Here is a 16,826-nt window from a genome sequence, read left to right on the forward strand (position 1 = left end):
TAACGGTGACCACAGAGATGCTCTTCTAATGCAGGAATACTCTGTGGAACAAATGAGTGATTGTGAGCAAACTCCACCCACGGTAAGAGGTCTGACCGGTTGTTATGATGGTCAGAACTATAGCAATGTAGGAATTGCTCCAATGATTGATTGGCTCATTCTGCGGCCCCATTAGTCTGCGGGTGAATGAATGAATGAGTGAATGAATGAGTGACTTGTATAGCGCTACCTATGCGAACTGAATCGCCTCAGGGCGCTTTCTTGCCACCAGAGTCCATCTGCTGCTTTGTACTTTTTTCCCCAAAAGTCCGGCGGACTTACAAAGTAGTTTTGACTCAAAAATTGTCCACCGGACTGCGAGCCGTCTGTGTGCTAGTCCACTGGACTTTTGAAATGAACAGACTTTCCCGCACACGGAAAAAAGTCTGTTCTTTTTGAACGGGGCTCCAGGTAGCCGGGACTAGCAAAGGAAGTCAATGTCGCCGCCTTCGGCGGCGAGATTGACTTGTTGCTGGCCCCGTCACCTGGTATGGACTTAAAGGGCAAGCTGGGGGAAAATGGCGAAAAACGGCGTGGGGGTCCCCCCCAAGGTCCATATCAGACCCTTATCTGAGCACACAGCCCGGCCGGTCAGGAAAGGGGGTGGGGATGAGCGAGCGCACCTGCGGCCCCCCCACCCCAAAGCACCTTGTCCCCATGTTGATGAGGACAAGGGCCTCTTCCCGACAACCCTGGCCGTTGGTTGTGGAGGGCTTATCGGAATCTGGGAGCCCCTTTAATAAGGGGGCCCCCAGATACCAGCCCCCCACCCTATGTGAATAAGTATGGGGTACAATGCAGAGGTTGGAACAATGAGGCCCTCATGGCTGCTTTTTCTCTTGGTTTCTTGGATACCATCAAGGGTGAGATAGCAGCTGAGATACACTCACTAAGCAGGAGAACTTGAACACGTTTGCAATCCTCATTGTCTCCAGATGCAGAGAAAACTCTCTTTTAAGGATTTCTTGCAGAAGCCTCCTATACAATTGTCTCCAAGGTTTGCAGTCCCACCCTTGCCTCCCTCACTTCCCATGCCTCCTTTTATCAAGTCGGTCAGCATCCAATGTGGAAATGTTGTCATTAATAACACTAAAGGCAAATATAGCCAAAGATATATTTTAACCACTTATTTTGTTTTTCACAGAAAATAGAGCACTAAACAATATACATTGTTACATAGTTGGTGAGGTTGAAAAAAGACACAGTCCATCCAGTTCAACCTGTGTGTGTGCGTTTATGTTAATAGTACATTGTATACCGCTGTATATTGTAGTCGTTAATCTAGGGATGGGCCAAACACCCCCTGGCTCGGTTCGCACCAGAACATGTGAACAGGCAAAATGTTCTAGCGAACATGCAAACCCTTTTAAAGTCTACAGGACACGAACATTAAAAATCAAAAGTGCTAATTTTAAAGGCTTATATGCAAGCTATTGCCATAAAAATTGTATGGGGAACAAGGTACTGCCCTAGGGGGCATGTACAAATGCAAAAAAGGGTTTTAAAACAACCGTTTTTTCAGGATCAGTGATTTTAATAATGATTAAAGTGAAACTATAAAAATGAAATATTCCTTTAAATATTGCACCTGGGGGCCTGCTTAGCTTGCTTGTAAAGTGGCACATCTGTGTAATGTATAGAACAGTGCTGCAGCAAAATTACATTTCTAAAGGAGAACATTTAAAAAATGTAATTTACACTTGCTCATGGCTGTAATGTATTGCCGACTCCAGGCAATTTAGATAAAAAAAATCAAGGACATTTAAAAAAAAAATTGTGTGAGGGTCCCCCCAAAGTCCCCATGTTGATGGGGACCAGAGCCTCTTCCTGACAACCCTGGCCATTTTTTGTCAGAGTCTATGGGTGGGGGGCTTAACAAGGGGACCCCCAGATCCCTCCCCACTATACGAATGGGTATCGGGTACATTTTACCCCTACCCATTCACCAAAAAAAGTTTGAAAAAGTAAAGACCACAATAGGCAGTTTTTGACAATTCCTTTATGTAAAAATAAAAAGTGTCCCACAATGTACATCCATCTTCAATCACGACAACCGTTGGACCCAAATAATAGAAAAAAACCTCCACCTCTATGGCAGAGCTCCCACTGACTGCTGTCTCTTGGCTTTGACAGCTGCCACCAGATGATCCCACCCTGTCTGAAGGGGCGGGGTTACAAAGTTTTGTCACAGGATGGCCCCCACCCTTGCCTATATAGCAGCTGTCACAGCCAAGAGACAGCAGTTACTGGGAGGCCTCCCATCGAAGGGGAGATTTTTTATTTTTTTCTATTTTTCGGGTCTTTCGGGCGGCGTGATTGAAGATGGATGGACATTGCAGGACACCCCAAAGCACCCTCCCGATGTTGAGGACAAGCAGCCTGGTATGGTTCTGGAGAGGGCGCTTGCTCATCTCCCCCTTTCCTGACCTGCCAAGCTGCTTGCTCAGATAAGGATCTGTTTTTTTTTTTTTTACACAAATTTTATTGAAAAGTAACAGAGCATTACAATCAAAATTGAATCGCACAGTGACGTTTACATTTCAGCACGTTATCGTAAATGAAAGCAAGGATACATAAGAAATTGCTATATTCACAGGGATTGAACAGCTACAACATGTGATGTTTTAGTCAAAAATGAAAAATTGTATTTATCAGATAAGGCGGAAAGAGAGTCAAAGCATATATTAGGATAAAATAAGAATTAACTTGTGGAGGAAGGGGGAGGGAGGGGAGAGGAGAGAGAAAAAAAAAAGGGGGGAGTTTATATTTAGGCGTAGCAGCAGAGAATCGACAACAGATAATACTTAAATGGACGATTTGTATTCTTGAGTATCTTTAAAAGCTAGCCATTTTGACCAGGTTGAGGTGAATTGTAACATTCTTTCTTGCGAAATACTGATAAGCTCTTCAATAGTTTCAATAGAGGTGATCCTTCTGAACCATTCTTTTTTCGTTGGGATTGAAGTTGACCTCCAATGGGAGGGGATGCAGTGTCTAGCAGCGTTTGTCATTATCATAATTAGGGATTTCAAATATTTTTTTGAGGGGATTGTGTTGTGGTGCAGTAGAAAGTGGGCAGGATCAAATTCTAACGGTTCTGAGGTTATGAATGTAATGGTTTCATGAACCATTTTCCAAAATGGTTGAATATGCGTGCAGGACCACCATAGGTGGAATAATGATCCCACTTCACCACTGCACCTCCAGCACTTGTTGGAAATCTGGGGGTTGAATTTCTGTATGGTGCTGGGTGTTCTATACCATCTAGTTAGAATCTTAAACCCACACTCCTGAGTAGCGACGTTGAGTGAGCCTTTATGAGCGTACATGAAAATAGTTTCCCAATTTTTATTAGTGAATGAAAGATTGAGGTATTTTTCCCAAGTTAGACAGGATGGGAAGGAGAACTCTAAACCCTCGTCAAATAGTGAGTTATAGATAATTGAAATATTGTGTCGTTGAGGGTGCGTTCCTGAGCATAGAGTTTCAATGGTCTTGGGGGATTTGGAACTCAGAGTTGCCAATACTACCGTGGAGAGAAAATGTCTTATTTGGAAGTATGTCCAGTGTGAGATTAGTCTAGGGTCATTGTCTTTATTGATTTCCTCGAGGGGAAGAGGTTTCCCATTGCGTAAGAAATGTTTAATCAGTACTGCTTTGTGGGGCCAGTTTGCTAAGAAAGATTTTTTTTGTTTCCTGGGGGGAAGTCGGGGTTGTCTCTGAGAGGCGTTAGGGAACTGATCCAAGGGGTGGGGTCACTTTTCTTATATGTGTCATGGAATATTGCTAACGTGGGTCCAATAAGGGGATGAGATTTGATCTCTTTTGAGTGGTATTTGGGGTTTATCCATGGAAGATGATTGATTGGGAAAGGAAATTGGGCTTGCTCCAGTGATACCCAATCCTTGATGGGCTGGTGTAAATTCCAGTCAACTATTCGTGTGAGTATAGTTGCTTGGTGGTACTTTTTCAGGTCCGGGAGGGCTATTCCACCTTTATTTTATGGGAGAATTAATCTTGTGTATTTGATTCTAGGAGGTTTACTCCTCCATATAAAGGCGGAACACGCTTTGCGAAAGGCGGCAAAGAAGGAAGATGGTAATCTGATGGGGATCGTTTGCATAGCGTAAAGGAATCTGGGCAGAATAGTCATTTTTATCAATGAGGCCCTACCAAACCACGAAATATTGAGGGAGTTCCATCTTTTAAGGTCTTCCTGTGAGTCTTTTAGTAAGGGTAGAAAATTGAGTTTGAAGAGGTCAGTTAAATTTGAGGGTATTTCTATCCCAAGATAGGTAATTTGTTTAGGAGACCACGTGAATGGGAAATTTTGCTTACATAGTTCAACATCTTTGGAGGGTAAGGATATGTTCAGTGCTACCGATTTGGAGTGGTTAATTTTTAAATTGGATATTGATTGGAACGTTTCAAGTTCTTGAATTATATTAGGCAGTGAGATGAGGGGTTGCGATAGAAAAAGTAGCATGTAATCTGCGAAAGCAGCGATTTTATAGGAATGGTCTTTTATTTCAATGCCTTTTATGTCCGGGTTGGATCTGATTTTATTAAGAAGCGGTTCCAGGGTGAGAACGAATAATAGCGGGGACAAGGGACAGCCTTGTCGCGTCCCATTTTTAAGGGTGAAGGCATTCGACAGGTGGCCGTTGGTCCGAACGCGAGCAGTCGGATTTGAGTATAGTGCGGCGATGTAGGCTCTCATCTGAGGCAGTATGCCGATGTTTTTAAGGACTGCATCGATAAAGTCCCAGGCCACTCTGTCGAATGCCTTCTCAGCGTCGAGAGAGAGGAAGAATCCCTGTTTCTTTTTGGAAGTCAGCCAATTGTTTATGTTCAGGGCCTTTATGGTATTATCCCGACCCTCCCTGCCTGGGATGAATCCCACTTGGTCAAGGGAGATTAGAGATGGAAGTAGGGGTAATAATCTATTGGCGAGGATTTTGGCATAAATTTTAATGTCTATGTTTATTAAAGAAATTGGGCGGTAGTTCGTGACGAGGGTTGGGTCTTTTCCTTCTTTGGGAATGACTGCTATGTGCGCTTCCAGGACCTGTTTGGGGGGGTTTCGTTCGGAATGGAGTGATTGGAAAGTTTTCAAGAATTTGGGTTTAAGAATGTCGAGAAAAGTTTTGTAATATTGAAGTGGGAGACCATTTGGACCCGGGGCTTTTCCAATTTTCATATCCTTTAAGGCTCTATCAAATTCTTCTCCATTAATGGGAGATTTGAGTTCCTGAGCGATATTGTGTGCTATTTTTGGGGGACTGTGTTTGTCCAAATACTCTTGAATGATTTTAGTTCTAGCCTCTGAGTTTGGGGGAAACTTGGGATTGGGAGGGATATTATAAAGTGATTGATAGTACTGCTCGAACTGGGTGGCTATCTCCTCGTTCGAGGAATATGACTCTCCTTTGTTATCTCTTATTTGGTGTATGGTGGAAGCGGCTTTCTTACTCTGAACTGCTCTTGCAAGAAGTTTTCCACTTTTATTGCCTTGTTCGTAGTATATTTTAAGTCGTAATATATATTGCCTTTTGGCCTTTAGATTCAGTTCGTCGGTAAGTGAGTCTCTAGCTTTAGTCAACTCCTCAAACGTGGAGGCAGCCACATTTTTTTAATGTTGAAGTTCGAGTTTGTGTATGTGATCTACTAGGGATTTGATTCTAGCTTGTTTTTCCTTTTTGAGTTGGGTCAGCTTCCTAATAAATTCGCCTCTGATGACACTTTTGTGGGCTTCCCATTGAATGATGTTGGAGGTATCGTCAGTGTCATTACGAGTAAAATAATCGGTGAGTATGTCTCTAAAGCGGAGAATATCTATAGGGTCCTTAAGTACAGTGGTGTTCATTCTCCAAGTTTTAGTTTTAGTAATTTTTTCCGGGAAAGTCAAAGTTAGTGTAATTGGGTGGTGGTCAGATAAAGTCATTGGCTCTATAGTTGTGTTCGTCAGGAGTGGTAGGTCTGATTGCGTGATGTAGAAGTAGTCGATTCTGGAATATTTTTGATGGAGAGTTCTCCACGTGTCGTGTAGCGTTAGCAGCTGCAGCTGTAATTTTATTTGTTTCAGAGCCCTGAAAGGAATGCTCGAAGAGCCATTCGAGGTGTCAGCAATAGGGTTGAGGGGAACGTTCAAGTCGCCTCCCAGTATTAGGATACCGGAAGCAAAATTTGTTAAAAGGTCCTTGATCTTACGAAAAAAAGCTACCTGTTTCGTGTTGGGGGCGTAAATGTTGGCAATCGTGACCGGGCGGGATGACACCTCTCCCTTAAGGAAGATGTATCTTCCCCCCGGGTCAACCATTGTGTCTTGTATCTGCAGTGGAGTGTGTTTCGAGATGAGGATGGAGACTCCTTTCGTCTTCCCCTCAGGGTTGGTGGAGTGGAAAACAGTGGGGAATCGTCCATCCGAGAATTTAGGAATATTGTTAGATTTGAAGTGAGTCTCTTGGATGCATACTATGTTGGCTCTGTATTTATGAAACTCAGAAAGGAATTTAGTTATTTTAGTTGGGATATTGAGCCCTTTGGCATTAATAGATAGTAGTTTGAGAGAAAGGGTTGAGGTATGCGGTCCCTGAGACGGCATCACTGTAAGTATCTGCTGTCAATGTTGGGAAAGAAAAAAGAAGAAAGAAAGTAATAAAAGAAAAAATAAATAAAATGAGGGGGGGAGGGGAAGAAGGGGGGGATGAAGGGAGTACCTAAAACAGGTAGGTAGAACACACACCGGAGGAGGGATTAGACCAGCTAAGCCAACCTATATGTATATGCCGGTAGGGTCAAGGAGCGATATGGGGGATCACTCCTTGTGTGGGTTCAATGACCAAAAGGGGGGACGAACAAGTGTCAGATGTTGTATCACAAATTGAGGTGTTAGAGATAAGGCAAGAGGGATCGGCGCCCAGGGAGCTCAAATGCGCATGGTAATTTAGAACTAGACAGGGTTGTGATGCAAGGAGGTGGAAGGGGGGTAACGTGGCAGTATCGCGTAATGCGGTCAGAGCCAGCCAAGCCTATGTTGCAGTAAGATGTAGTGTGATTAAGTGGTCACCCTTGGGCCGTGGGTGAGCATTTCTCTCTGTAATGACCATCGAGACAAAATCAGTGAGAACGTTTTGTATGTGTTATGTATTGATGCGTCAGGGAGATGAAACCCTTTCACCCTTAGGAGGGGTTGACTAAATATGTTACTTGGTAGTAGTGTGCGATAAAGGAATCCTCTGAACAACAATCTTGATAACAATACCTTTAACCTTATATAAAGAAGAGAGAGGGCGCACCGAGAATCCCGCCAGGCCTCACCAAGTTCGGAGCAAAAAATTAACAACAAATAGTTGTATCAGTGAATTTGGAGACTAGTGCTGGTCCCTGTTAGCAGAATGGTTGAGTCTATACAACAAGTGGGATATATAGGATGAGGTTTTGCTTGGACCCAAGGGGGGTGTGCACTATCGGGAATCTCCGTGCGCCCAGTTAACATGTGCTTTAGCGAAAGAGAGGAGGGGATATACCCCTTGCAGAAACCTCTGGCTGGTAACATACAAAAGCTATATTCAAGCACCGACTTAAACTTTATGTATATAATGGTAGAGAAGAAGGAAAAACAAGAAAAAAAATAAAATTCTCCGCAATAACCTTAGTGGAATGGGAGTCGAGCCAGACTATGAGAAACCTTTAAACATGGCTGGTATTGGGATAACCCAGTCCCTAGGGACCATAGGAGAGACAAACCTAAAATAATTTGTATGTTGTCATAAGGAAAAAAAGAAAAGAAAACTAGCTAACTTCCACATGGTAGACAGTGAACAAACTGATTAAAAGAAACAAACTCAGAATTAGACTGTCCCCCTAGTGTATGCATATAATAGCCCATTTCAAGATGGGTATGGGGATAGTGTTCGCCATCTGGTTATGAGTCCACCTGTAAAAAAAACTTTATTATGAGATACTCAGTTCAGTCTTTGCCCCAGAAAACAAGAAAAGAAAAAGAACAAGGAAAGCACGAAAAAAAAGCATGGTTTGAGTGGGCAACTGTAGATCAATGTGAGTGCAGGCCCAAACGCTGACTAGGTTCCAGCAAAGCGATACAGTACACATTTAACTCAGAAGCCGGGAAACCCAGAATAAGGGCCCAAAAGAACCCCCTGAAGGGGCTTACCTTTTGGGGCAAACCTGTTTTACCCAGACTTGGATGGGGGTAACGAGCGTTTTCTGGGTATATTTTCAAGCCGCCAACAAGGTGTGGTCTGGCGGATTAAGATCATTGGAAGATATGATGGTGGGACAGTTGGAACAACGGAGAGTTGGCGAAGAGGAGGATCAAAAAGGGTCTTGGGGCTTCTACAGGATAACTGTTTCAGGTAGTTTCAGCGTGAAGTAGGCGATGGACTGCGGTTTAGGTGTCCATAAGATCTGGTCTGTCGATTCGGTCTCGTCTTCTAGGTGGATCTGTTATGGATTTTAGGGGGACCCCACGCCAATTTTTAAAAAAAAATTAGGTGTGGAGTTCCCCTTAAAATCTATACCAGACCTGAAGGGCCCCATTTTTTTTCTTAATTTTTAATTTATAAATTTAATTTTTGTTTCTTAATTCTGGTGGGCTTGAATGAAATACTGGGGGGAGGAGGGGGTAATTATAACATGGATTATGAAAGGGGGAGGGAATGAAGGGAGTGGAGGTTTTTTTTATGGGAAGGATAAAGGAATGAGGGGAACAGAGGGGGTGGTTGTCCATCTCTCTCTCCCTCCGTTGGGAAAGGTGGGGGGGGGGCGAGGTTTGTTGTTGTTGTGGGCTTGTAACTAGTAGAATCAGATTACTGTCAAGTATGTATCTGGTTATAGGCTTGTTTAGACGTGGGTAATAGAATAGTGTCAGATGGGTAAGGTGGTGGCAGTGATTCGGTCTTGGTAGTCTGTTGTCTGAAAATGGGACCAACAGGCCCATTTGGATGAAAATTTGGTAGGAGTGTCATGGAAAATGCTAATGAGGCGCTCCATTTCTGCAATCTTATCAATTCTCTTGAGCCATTCTTTGACTGATGAGGTATGTGGGGTGCCTCATTGAATTGGTATGCATTGTTTTGTGGCATTTACCATGTGCATGACTAAGGACATGAAATAGTTGCCGTTTGACAAGTTGATAAAGTGTACGAGAAATTGCGCCGGGAAAAATAAGGCATGTATGTAGTAACCTTTTCGATAATTTGGTGTACTTTCACCCAGAAGGTTTGAATGGTGGGAAAACGCCACCATATGTGTAGAAGGGTTCCTCTTTACTGTTGGCTTCTCCAGAAAATATCTGGGATGTCTGGGTTGAATTTGTGGATCAGTGTGGGTGTGCCATATCATCGGGTTTGGACTTTGTATCCATTTTCTTGTGTGGACACAGTTATGGATCCCTTGTGAATATTCATGAAGATTTGTTCCTAATCTTCTGGTGATAGGGGCTGGGAGAGGTAATTTTCCCTTTCTGTACATGCCAGGCCTGTATTCACAGGGACATCCGTGAATAAGAGGGAGTGTAATGTTGAGATTATGTGGCATAGGGGGGATTGCTTTATACATAACGATTCAAAGGGCGATAGGTGTCTGGAATCTTTGAATTTCTAGGGAGAGTATGTAGTGCGAGAGTAGTGTGTAATTCCAGGGTGAGATAAATGCACCTTCTTCTTTAGTTGGGAGATTTTCACGCAGTAGAAGTTTTCCTTGAGAGAAGAACTGGTGTATCAGGACATTTCTGTGTGGCCAACTGTCATTTAGAAAGTTACTGTGCATTCCAGGAGGGAAGTCATGGTTAAGGCATAGGGAAGTGAGGGGATCTGGTGTGGTGGATATTGAAGATGACTTACAGATGTTATGAAAGCATCTGATTGTCGGGCCAATTAGGGGGTGGCAGCAAATTTCCATCGGTATGTGTTTTGGGAGGTTCCAATGTAGAAGGTTTAGGGATGAGGAGGTAAAAGAAGCTTCAAGGATAACCCAGTCTTTGTGCTTATCGTGGATGTTCCAGTCCAAAATTCTGGAGAGGTGTCAGGCATGATCATAGTTTATGAGGTCTGGTAGGCCAATCCCTCCTTTATCTTTGGGCAGAGAGAGGTGATGGAAGATGATTCTGATCTCCCTATAGGAACTTAGTGCATAAACTTTTGTTGTTCCGGAAAAAGGGGATGTGGATTGGGGCAGCTTGTGAGATATAGGCGGGGTAGGGCGTTCATTTTTAGTATGGCAGCTCTGCCAAACCACGAAAAGATGGATTTGCTCCAGCGCTTTAGATCATTGGGGAGGTTTTGCAAAATGGGCAAATAGTTTTTGTGGTACAAATTTTTAAGGTTTCGGGGAAGTTGACTGTCTAGGGTTGTTATTGTGTCTTACTTCCATTGGAAAGGAAAGTTTCTTTGACATTGAGTGACAGTGTGATTGGGTAGGGAGATATTTAGGGCATAGAATTTAGGGAAATAAATTTTAAGATTAAAGATTGATTGTTCGAAATCTGCAAAATTCTGCTAATAGGTTGGAAAGAGAGGTGTGAGGTTCTGTAATAAATAGAAGTATATCATCAGCGAAGGCCGCTAGTTTTTATTTGTCAGGGGTATGCACCCCTCTAATATCTGGGTTGGATTTAAGATAACGTAGAAAGGGTTCTAAGGTGAGTATAAACAATAGGGGGAGAGGGCACCCCTGCCTCCCACCGTTATGTATGGAGAAGGCATTTGACAGGAGACCGTTAACATGGACCCTAGCCATAGGGTTAGCATAGAGAGCCGTTATGAAGCTTAATAGGCGATTACCTAAACCAAGATTACCCAAACCTCTAAATACAGGTTCCATGTAATCCAAGGATACCCTGTCAAATGCCTTCTCCGCATCGAGGGATAGAAAGAAGCCGGATTATTTAGAGGAGGTCAGACGGTGGTTAAGTTAATTGCTTTGGTCGTATTATCCCTGGCTTCCCTCCCAGGAATAAAGGCCACTTAGTCATGGGTGATGAAGGAGGGGAGTTGCGGGAGTAATCAATTAGCTAGGATTTTGACGATAATTTTGATATCTACATTTAATAAGGAGATTGGTCTGTAATTTGCTCTTTGGGTGGGGTCTTTTCCTTCTTTGGGTATGACTGATGTGTGCTTCAAGCAAACCTGAGGAGAGTAGGGTTTCAGCAGAAAGGGAATTGAATATCTTTAGGAAGAGGGCCGATAATATGTCCAAGAAAGTTTTGTAATAAACTGCAGGTAGACCGTCAGGGCTTTTCCCCGCTTTTAAATTCTTGGCGGCTGTGATCCATTCAGGCATTGTGATTGGGTGATCTAGTTCTTCTGAGGTTTTGGAGGTGAGTGGTCTGGGGCAGTGTTTTCCAAGAAACTCTGCAAGAGAGTAGATCTGGAAATTAGCGTCTGTTTTTACAAGGAGGTGAGGTCTGCATAAAAGTGTGCGAATTCTTGTGCAATGTCTGGGTTGCTTTTTAATTTATTCCCCGAAGGGGTCTGTAATTGATGTACTGTTGCTTTGTTTTGTTTTTTTCGAACGTAATGCATCTGCTAATAAGTGGCCACTCTTATTGCTGTGCTCATAAAAGAGCTTCTGAGAAAGGGTATATTTTCTCTTAATTTTTTGTCCTAATTCCTCAAGGAGGACTCCAGATTATGTATGAATAAATTAAACAGGATTGGTTCCAGAATAAAACCCTGGAGGACCCCACTTTCAACATTGGACCATTCCGAGTACAATATAGCTTTGTATCTTTCATGTAACAACACTAGCTAAACTGATAACACATGACCATGTAAAATTGCAGTGCTTTTTTGATTTAGCCATATGTTATGATAATGGTAAATATAATTTCACTATGGAATATACAGTAGCACTAATACAATCATGATTTAATTTTTAGGGGCTATAGTAGAGAGGAAAAAAGAAAAAGAACCAACTGTTCTCAAGAAAGGTATATTATTTTTTCATGTTTCAGGAACATTATCAAAGTTATTATTCCAGATATAGTATGCAGTATACATAAGTATAATAGACTACATGATAAGTATAATATACTATATAGATAAGTATATAAGTATACAGTCATGTGAAAAGGTAGGTACACACCATTAAACAATTTAAACCTGATTAAGAATATCTCATATACTGCAAGTGTTAACATGTTATTGTGATTTCAGACCTATTGTAAAATTGAATGTATTGATGCTTGGTCTCTGGGTAGGGGAGTGTGAAGAAGGCCACCAATATATATTTTCTACGCTGCTGTATTCATATAAATTCAAATTGCCATACAAGTTTATAAAAACAAAGCATGATGAAATTTACCTTAACATAATACATATATGTACTTAGCTTTCAAATAAATGTGATATTTTACCTCTAACTTACATTATTTGCAATGTATTTTGCAGAGGTATCAGTAGCAAAGCCTAAAGAGACAACAGAGCTAAAGAAAGGTAACCACATGTAATATGTTTTCGGATATAGTAATAAAACAGTAGCCATAGCTGTTTCATTGTAATTATTTTATGCCAAGTTCATTATATACAGTACATAAATAGTTAATAGGAATCACAATCAAAACAAAACCATGTACTGTATATGCAATTGTTAATAATGGCTTATAATATAACATTCACATCTATGTTTGTTACTGTCCCTATAACTAGATTAGTAAAGAAAATTTACAGTAAAGTGGAGCAAGTTCCACTTTGCCTCCTCCCCCCCACCAAAGTCAGATACCTGCTTCCCCCCAAAATCCGCGGAGGGGCAGCAGGTACCTGGCTTGACAGGTACTCTCTCCCACTTCTGGGTGAGTTTCCCACAGCAAACTCGGTCAGGAGCTCTGCCCCCCTCCTTCTTACCCTGCATTCACAAAGTACATGTGCACACTTGGCACATGAGCAGTAGGGAGCTGGCTGTGAAGCCACAAGGCTTCACTGCCAGTTCCCCTTAGCCGACAAGTCGACATAGCGGCAACAGCACCTGAGAGTCGATTAAAAAATTGGCTCGGGTGAAGACAGTACTGGATTTGTGGACAGGTAACTGTCCTAATATTAAAAGCCAGCAGCTACAGTATTTGTTGTTTCTGACTTTTATTGTTTTTCTGAAGGAGCCTGGAGCTCTGCTTTAATTTAACTCTGCTGTGCAGACTTTGCAAGTTGCATATTGAGGATAAGAAATAAACTGAGTGTTGGAAAAAATCCATGCCCTCTTTATTTCCACACTTTTGTTTTAAATATAATGCCTGCAAATAATCCTATGCCCCGTACACACGATCAGACTTTCCGACAACAAAACCATGGAATATTGTTCGAAGGTTGTTGTTGTCTCGCATAAACAAGGTCATGCAAATGTTGGCTAACAATTACGAACGTGGGAACATGGTGACATACCAGAAGAGCCAAAAAAAAGGAAGTCCAATAGCCAGTGTGGTTCCGTCTGCTTGATTCTGAGCATGTGTGAACTTGTTTGTTGAACTTGTGTACACACGATCGGAAAATCCGACAACAAAGTTTTGTTGGCGGAAAATTTGAGAACCTGCTAGACAACAAATGTTTGATGGAGCATACACATGGTCGGACTTTCAGCCAACAAGCTCACAACCAATCTGATCGTGTGTACAGTGCATTAAACAACATTTACACTGCTGCGTGGTCATCAATTTTGAAAAAGAAAAGAGTAGAAAAAAACAAGTGATCTGGGAGGAGGTGAGAGGACTCTTCTTGGTGTTGTAGTAATTTTTGGGTAGAAGACGTTTTGGATGTTTTACTTACTTCTAAAAAGACTGTGGTAAACCATATGAATTGCACACATGTGGATCCTAGAATTAAGCCTGTGGAGAATATGTTTGTCTCTTCGCAAATCTTTTAGCACAGGCTAAAGTCTAAGGCTGGCCATACAATGTACAATTTTCTTGTACAATTTACCTTAAGATTTACCACAATCATATACAATGAGCTCAAACCTAAACACTTTCAATTTGTATGCAATCAGGCAGGCCCTTGTGCTACATAGATAAAGGTAAATCTAAAGAAAATTGAATAATAAAATTGTAAGCTATCCCAGTCTGGATAGATAGTGATTATCGTTAGTGGCAATAGCAGTAGCTAGCGGTAATCATAAGAAATGCAGCAGGCTGGTTGTACCCAAGTAGATCAATCAATCAACTTGGTACATTTAGCCTGCCCATAAACGGTTCCCATTTCGCCCGGTTCCTCCTTTTAAACCGGCCGAAATTCTAATTGTCCAAACTCCTGTAACTGGCACTTTTATTTACAAATCATTACATGCATAAACTCTATACAATCAGATCTTGTTTCAGATATGTCAACGGAGTACCTAAAAAATAAATGCAGTTAATTTAAATCCACTTGTGTAGGCACTTATACTGCACAGTTTTCAGGTAACTATTATTGACATGAAAGATCCTAAGTTGACCAGCATTAAAAATAACAGCCAGATTGGACTTTCTCAGAAGTCTTATAAACACACATGCCAACTTACATTTATTATGCAAGAGTTAATAGCAACAATAAGTACTATTATTGTATGTCAACATAAATAATTGTTTTTAAATAACAAAATTACTTAAAATTATTTAAGTGCATTTCATAAAATAAATATTCCATCTTTGCTCTACAGAAGAACCCCCGAAGAAGCATGAAAAAGTGCCAACTGAACCAAAGAAGGGTAACTAAACACTAAAACCATTAGGGGAATTTCTTAAGACTGGAGCATGAAGAATCTAGAGAAGTTTGCATTGCAACCACTCAGCTTCTGAGCCTGAAATCTTTGTTTTAGCCTAGTACATACTAGTGGGTTGAATGAAAAGAAAAACTGACAGCTTAAGTTGGAGCCACTGTACTAATGATCCAGTGCTAGTACAGTGATCTCTCCTGCTTGGCTGTTGTGTTCTGACTGGGGGGTGACACTCCTTGCCAGAACACTCAGATCAGCGCTCTCTGCCATTGGCTTCAGTCGGACCGGCTGCCATACACATGGGCTGAATGTCAGCTGTTTTTTATTGAACCGGCTGATGTCACCTGACATGTGGCCCTTGTATTCTAAGCTTTACTATACACAGCTGCTTCAAATGCTGCACCCCCCATATATGTTTTTGTATATGGATTTAAAGCACTAGAGTTCTATTTATACATATTTTCACATAAGATTTACGCAACTTTCAGCTATGATTCCTACATTTCTAAGGTGAATCGAGTTTTTAAAAATGTGAATCATGGGTAATAATTGTGTAAATCTTGTAATCTTGTGTGAAGTATTTATGTTAAAAAAAAAAAAAATCTAATCTTAGTAGTAGTAATGTTTGCAATGTACTGTAGCTATAGAAGAAAAAGTTAACATAATATTAATGATTTCTGTTTAAGAGAAATTAGAGTTAAAACAAGCAAAGGAATCCATTGAACCAACGAAAGGCAGATATATAAACTTTTTATAATTGGTGCCTATCGCATTTTTAATACAGCTCCTAGTTGGAAGGAAAAAAACAGGAACTAGACTGCAGACTGATTCAGTATTCATTGTGATGCTGACTACAATATGCTTGCCATTTATTTTCATTTAGGCTCTCTAAAAATATATTTGACCTATTTTGTAACAAAACATGGTGGTAATATATTGTACATTACAGTATTCAAATTCTGTATTCTAGACTTAAAAGAGAAAAGGGCAGAAAAAGAACCAACAGAGCCAAAGAAAGGTGAATGTAAAGTGTGTTTGCATGACCAGCATGGGTCTGAGTGCAAAATGTAGGTTGCTGTCAATAGCAAATACTCATATTCATCTTTACTTTTTGCAACAACCCCAATTTTGTTCTATTTTCCTGCCTCTATTTAACCTCTTCAGCTCTGGAAGGTTTACCCCCCTTTATTACCAGGCAATTTTTTGCAATATGGCACTTCGTTATTTTAACTGACAATTGCCTGGTCTTGCAAAGCTGTACCCAAATAAAAATGATGTCCTTTTTTTCCCACAAATAGAGATTTATTTTGATGGTATTTGATCACCTCTGCGATTTTTTTTTATTTTTTTGCGTTATAAACAAAAGAAGACCAACAATTATAATATATATATATTTGCTTACTTTACGCTATAAAACATACCCAATAAAAAAATCTAAAAAATCTAATTTATTCATCAGTTTAAACCAATATGTATTTTGTTACGTGTTTTTGGTAAAAAATTCCAATAAGCCTATATTGATTAGTTTGTGCAAAAGTTATAACGTCTACAAATTATGTGATAGCTTTATGGATTGTTTATATGCTTTATTGTTTTTACTAGTAATGGCGGCATTTCAACGATTTTTAGCAGGACTGCAACATTGCAGCAGACAAATCCGACACTAAGTGACACTTTTTGGGGATGACTGACACCAATACAGTGCACTGTCACTGTACTAATGACACTGGCAGGGAAGAGGTTAACGTTAGGGGGATCAAAGGGTTATATGTGCTCCTAGGGAGTGCTTACTAACTGTGCGGGGGTGCTTTGATTGGGGGAAGACACAAATCTGTGTTCCTGCTTAGTGTCTTCCCCTCTCACAGCACGCCAGACTTCCTTGTTTACATAGGCAGACCGGCATTCTGCTTCTCGATCGTGAGGTGCTGGTGAACATCAGGTCCACTGGACCCACCGATTGACTCCAGTTGCATCCATTCACAGCGGGTCCCAGACCCAGTGTACGTGATTTTAGGCATGAGGGCTACCCTGCCGCAGTATATTTGCATGGAGTGGTCCAGAAGTAGTTAATAAATCCACCC

At 41.2% G+C, this 16,826-nt stretch overlaps 1 protein-coding gene across 50 annotated transcripts in view; it reads left to right on the top strand.

Moving 5' to 3' along the window:
- The window catches only part of TRDN (triadin), a 1,056,665-nt gene that overhangs the window by 681,702 nt on the left and 358,137 nt on the right, over positions 1-16,826 (top strand). For 49 of the 50 annotated variants that reach the window (XM_077486957.1, XM_077486959.1, XM_077486986.1 and 46 more), the window contains 4 exons: positions 11,945-11,995; positions 12,456-12,500; positions 14,689-14,736; positions 15,716-15,763. In XM_077486957.1, coding sequence (XP_077343083.1) covers positions 11,945-11,995; positions 12,456-12,500; positions 14,689-14,736; positions 15,716-15,763 — 192 coding nt within the window. The remainder of the gene's footprint in view (positions 1-11,944; positions 11,996-12,455; positions 12,501-14,688; positions 14,737-15,715; positions 15,764-16,826) is intronic. The other variant, XM_077487002.1, reaches the window with a different exon arrangement.

Source organism: Lithobates pipiens, unplaced genomic scaffold (genome assembly GCF_037356315.1).
Source record: "Lithobates pipiens isolate NorthernLeopardFrog02 unplaced genomic scaffold, aLitPip1_a1.2 Scaffold_18, whole genome shotgun sequence".
Classification (NCBI taxonomy): Eukaryota; Metazoa; Chordata; class Amphibia; order Anura; family Ranidae; genus Lithobates; species Lithobates pipiens.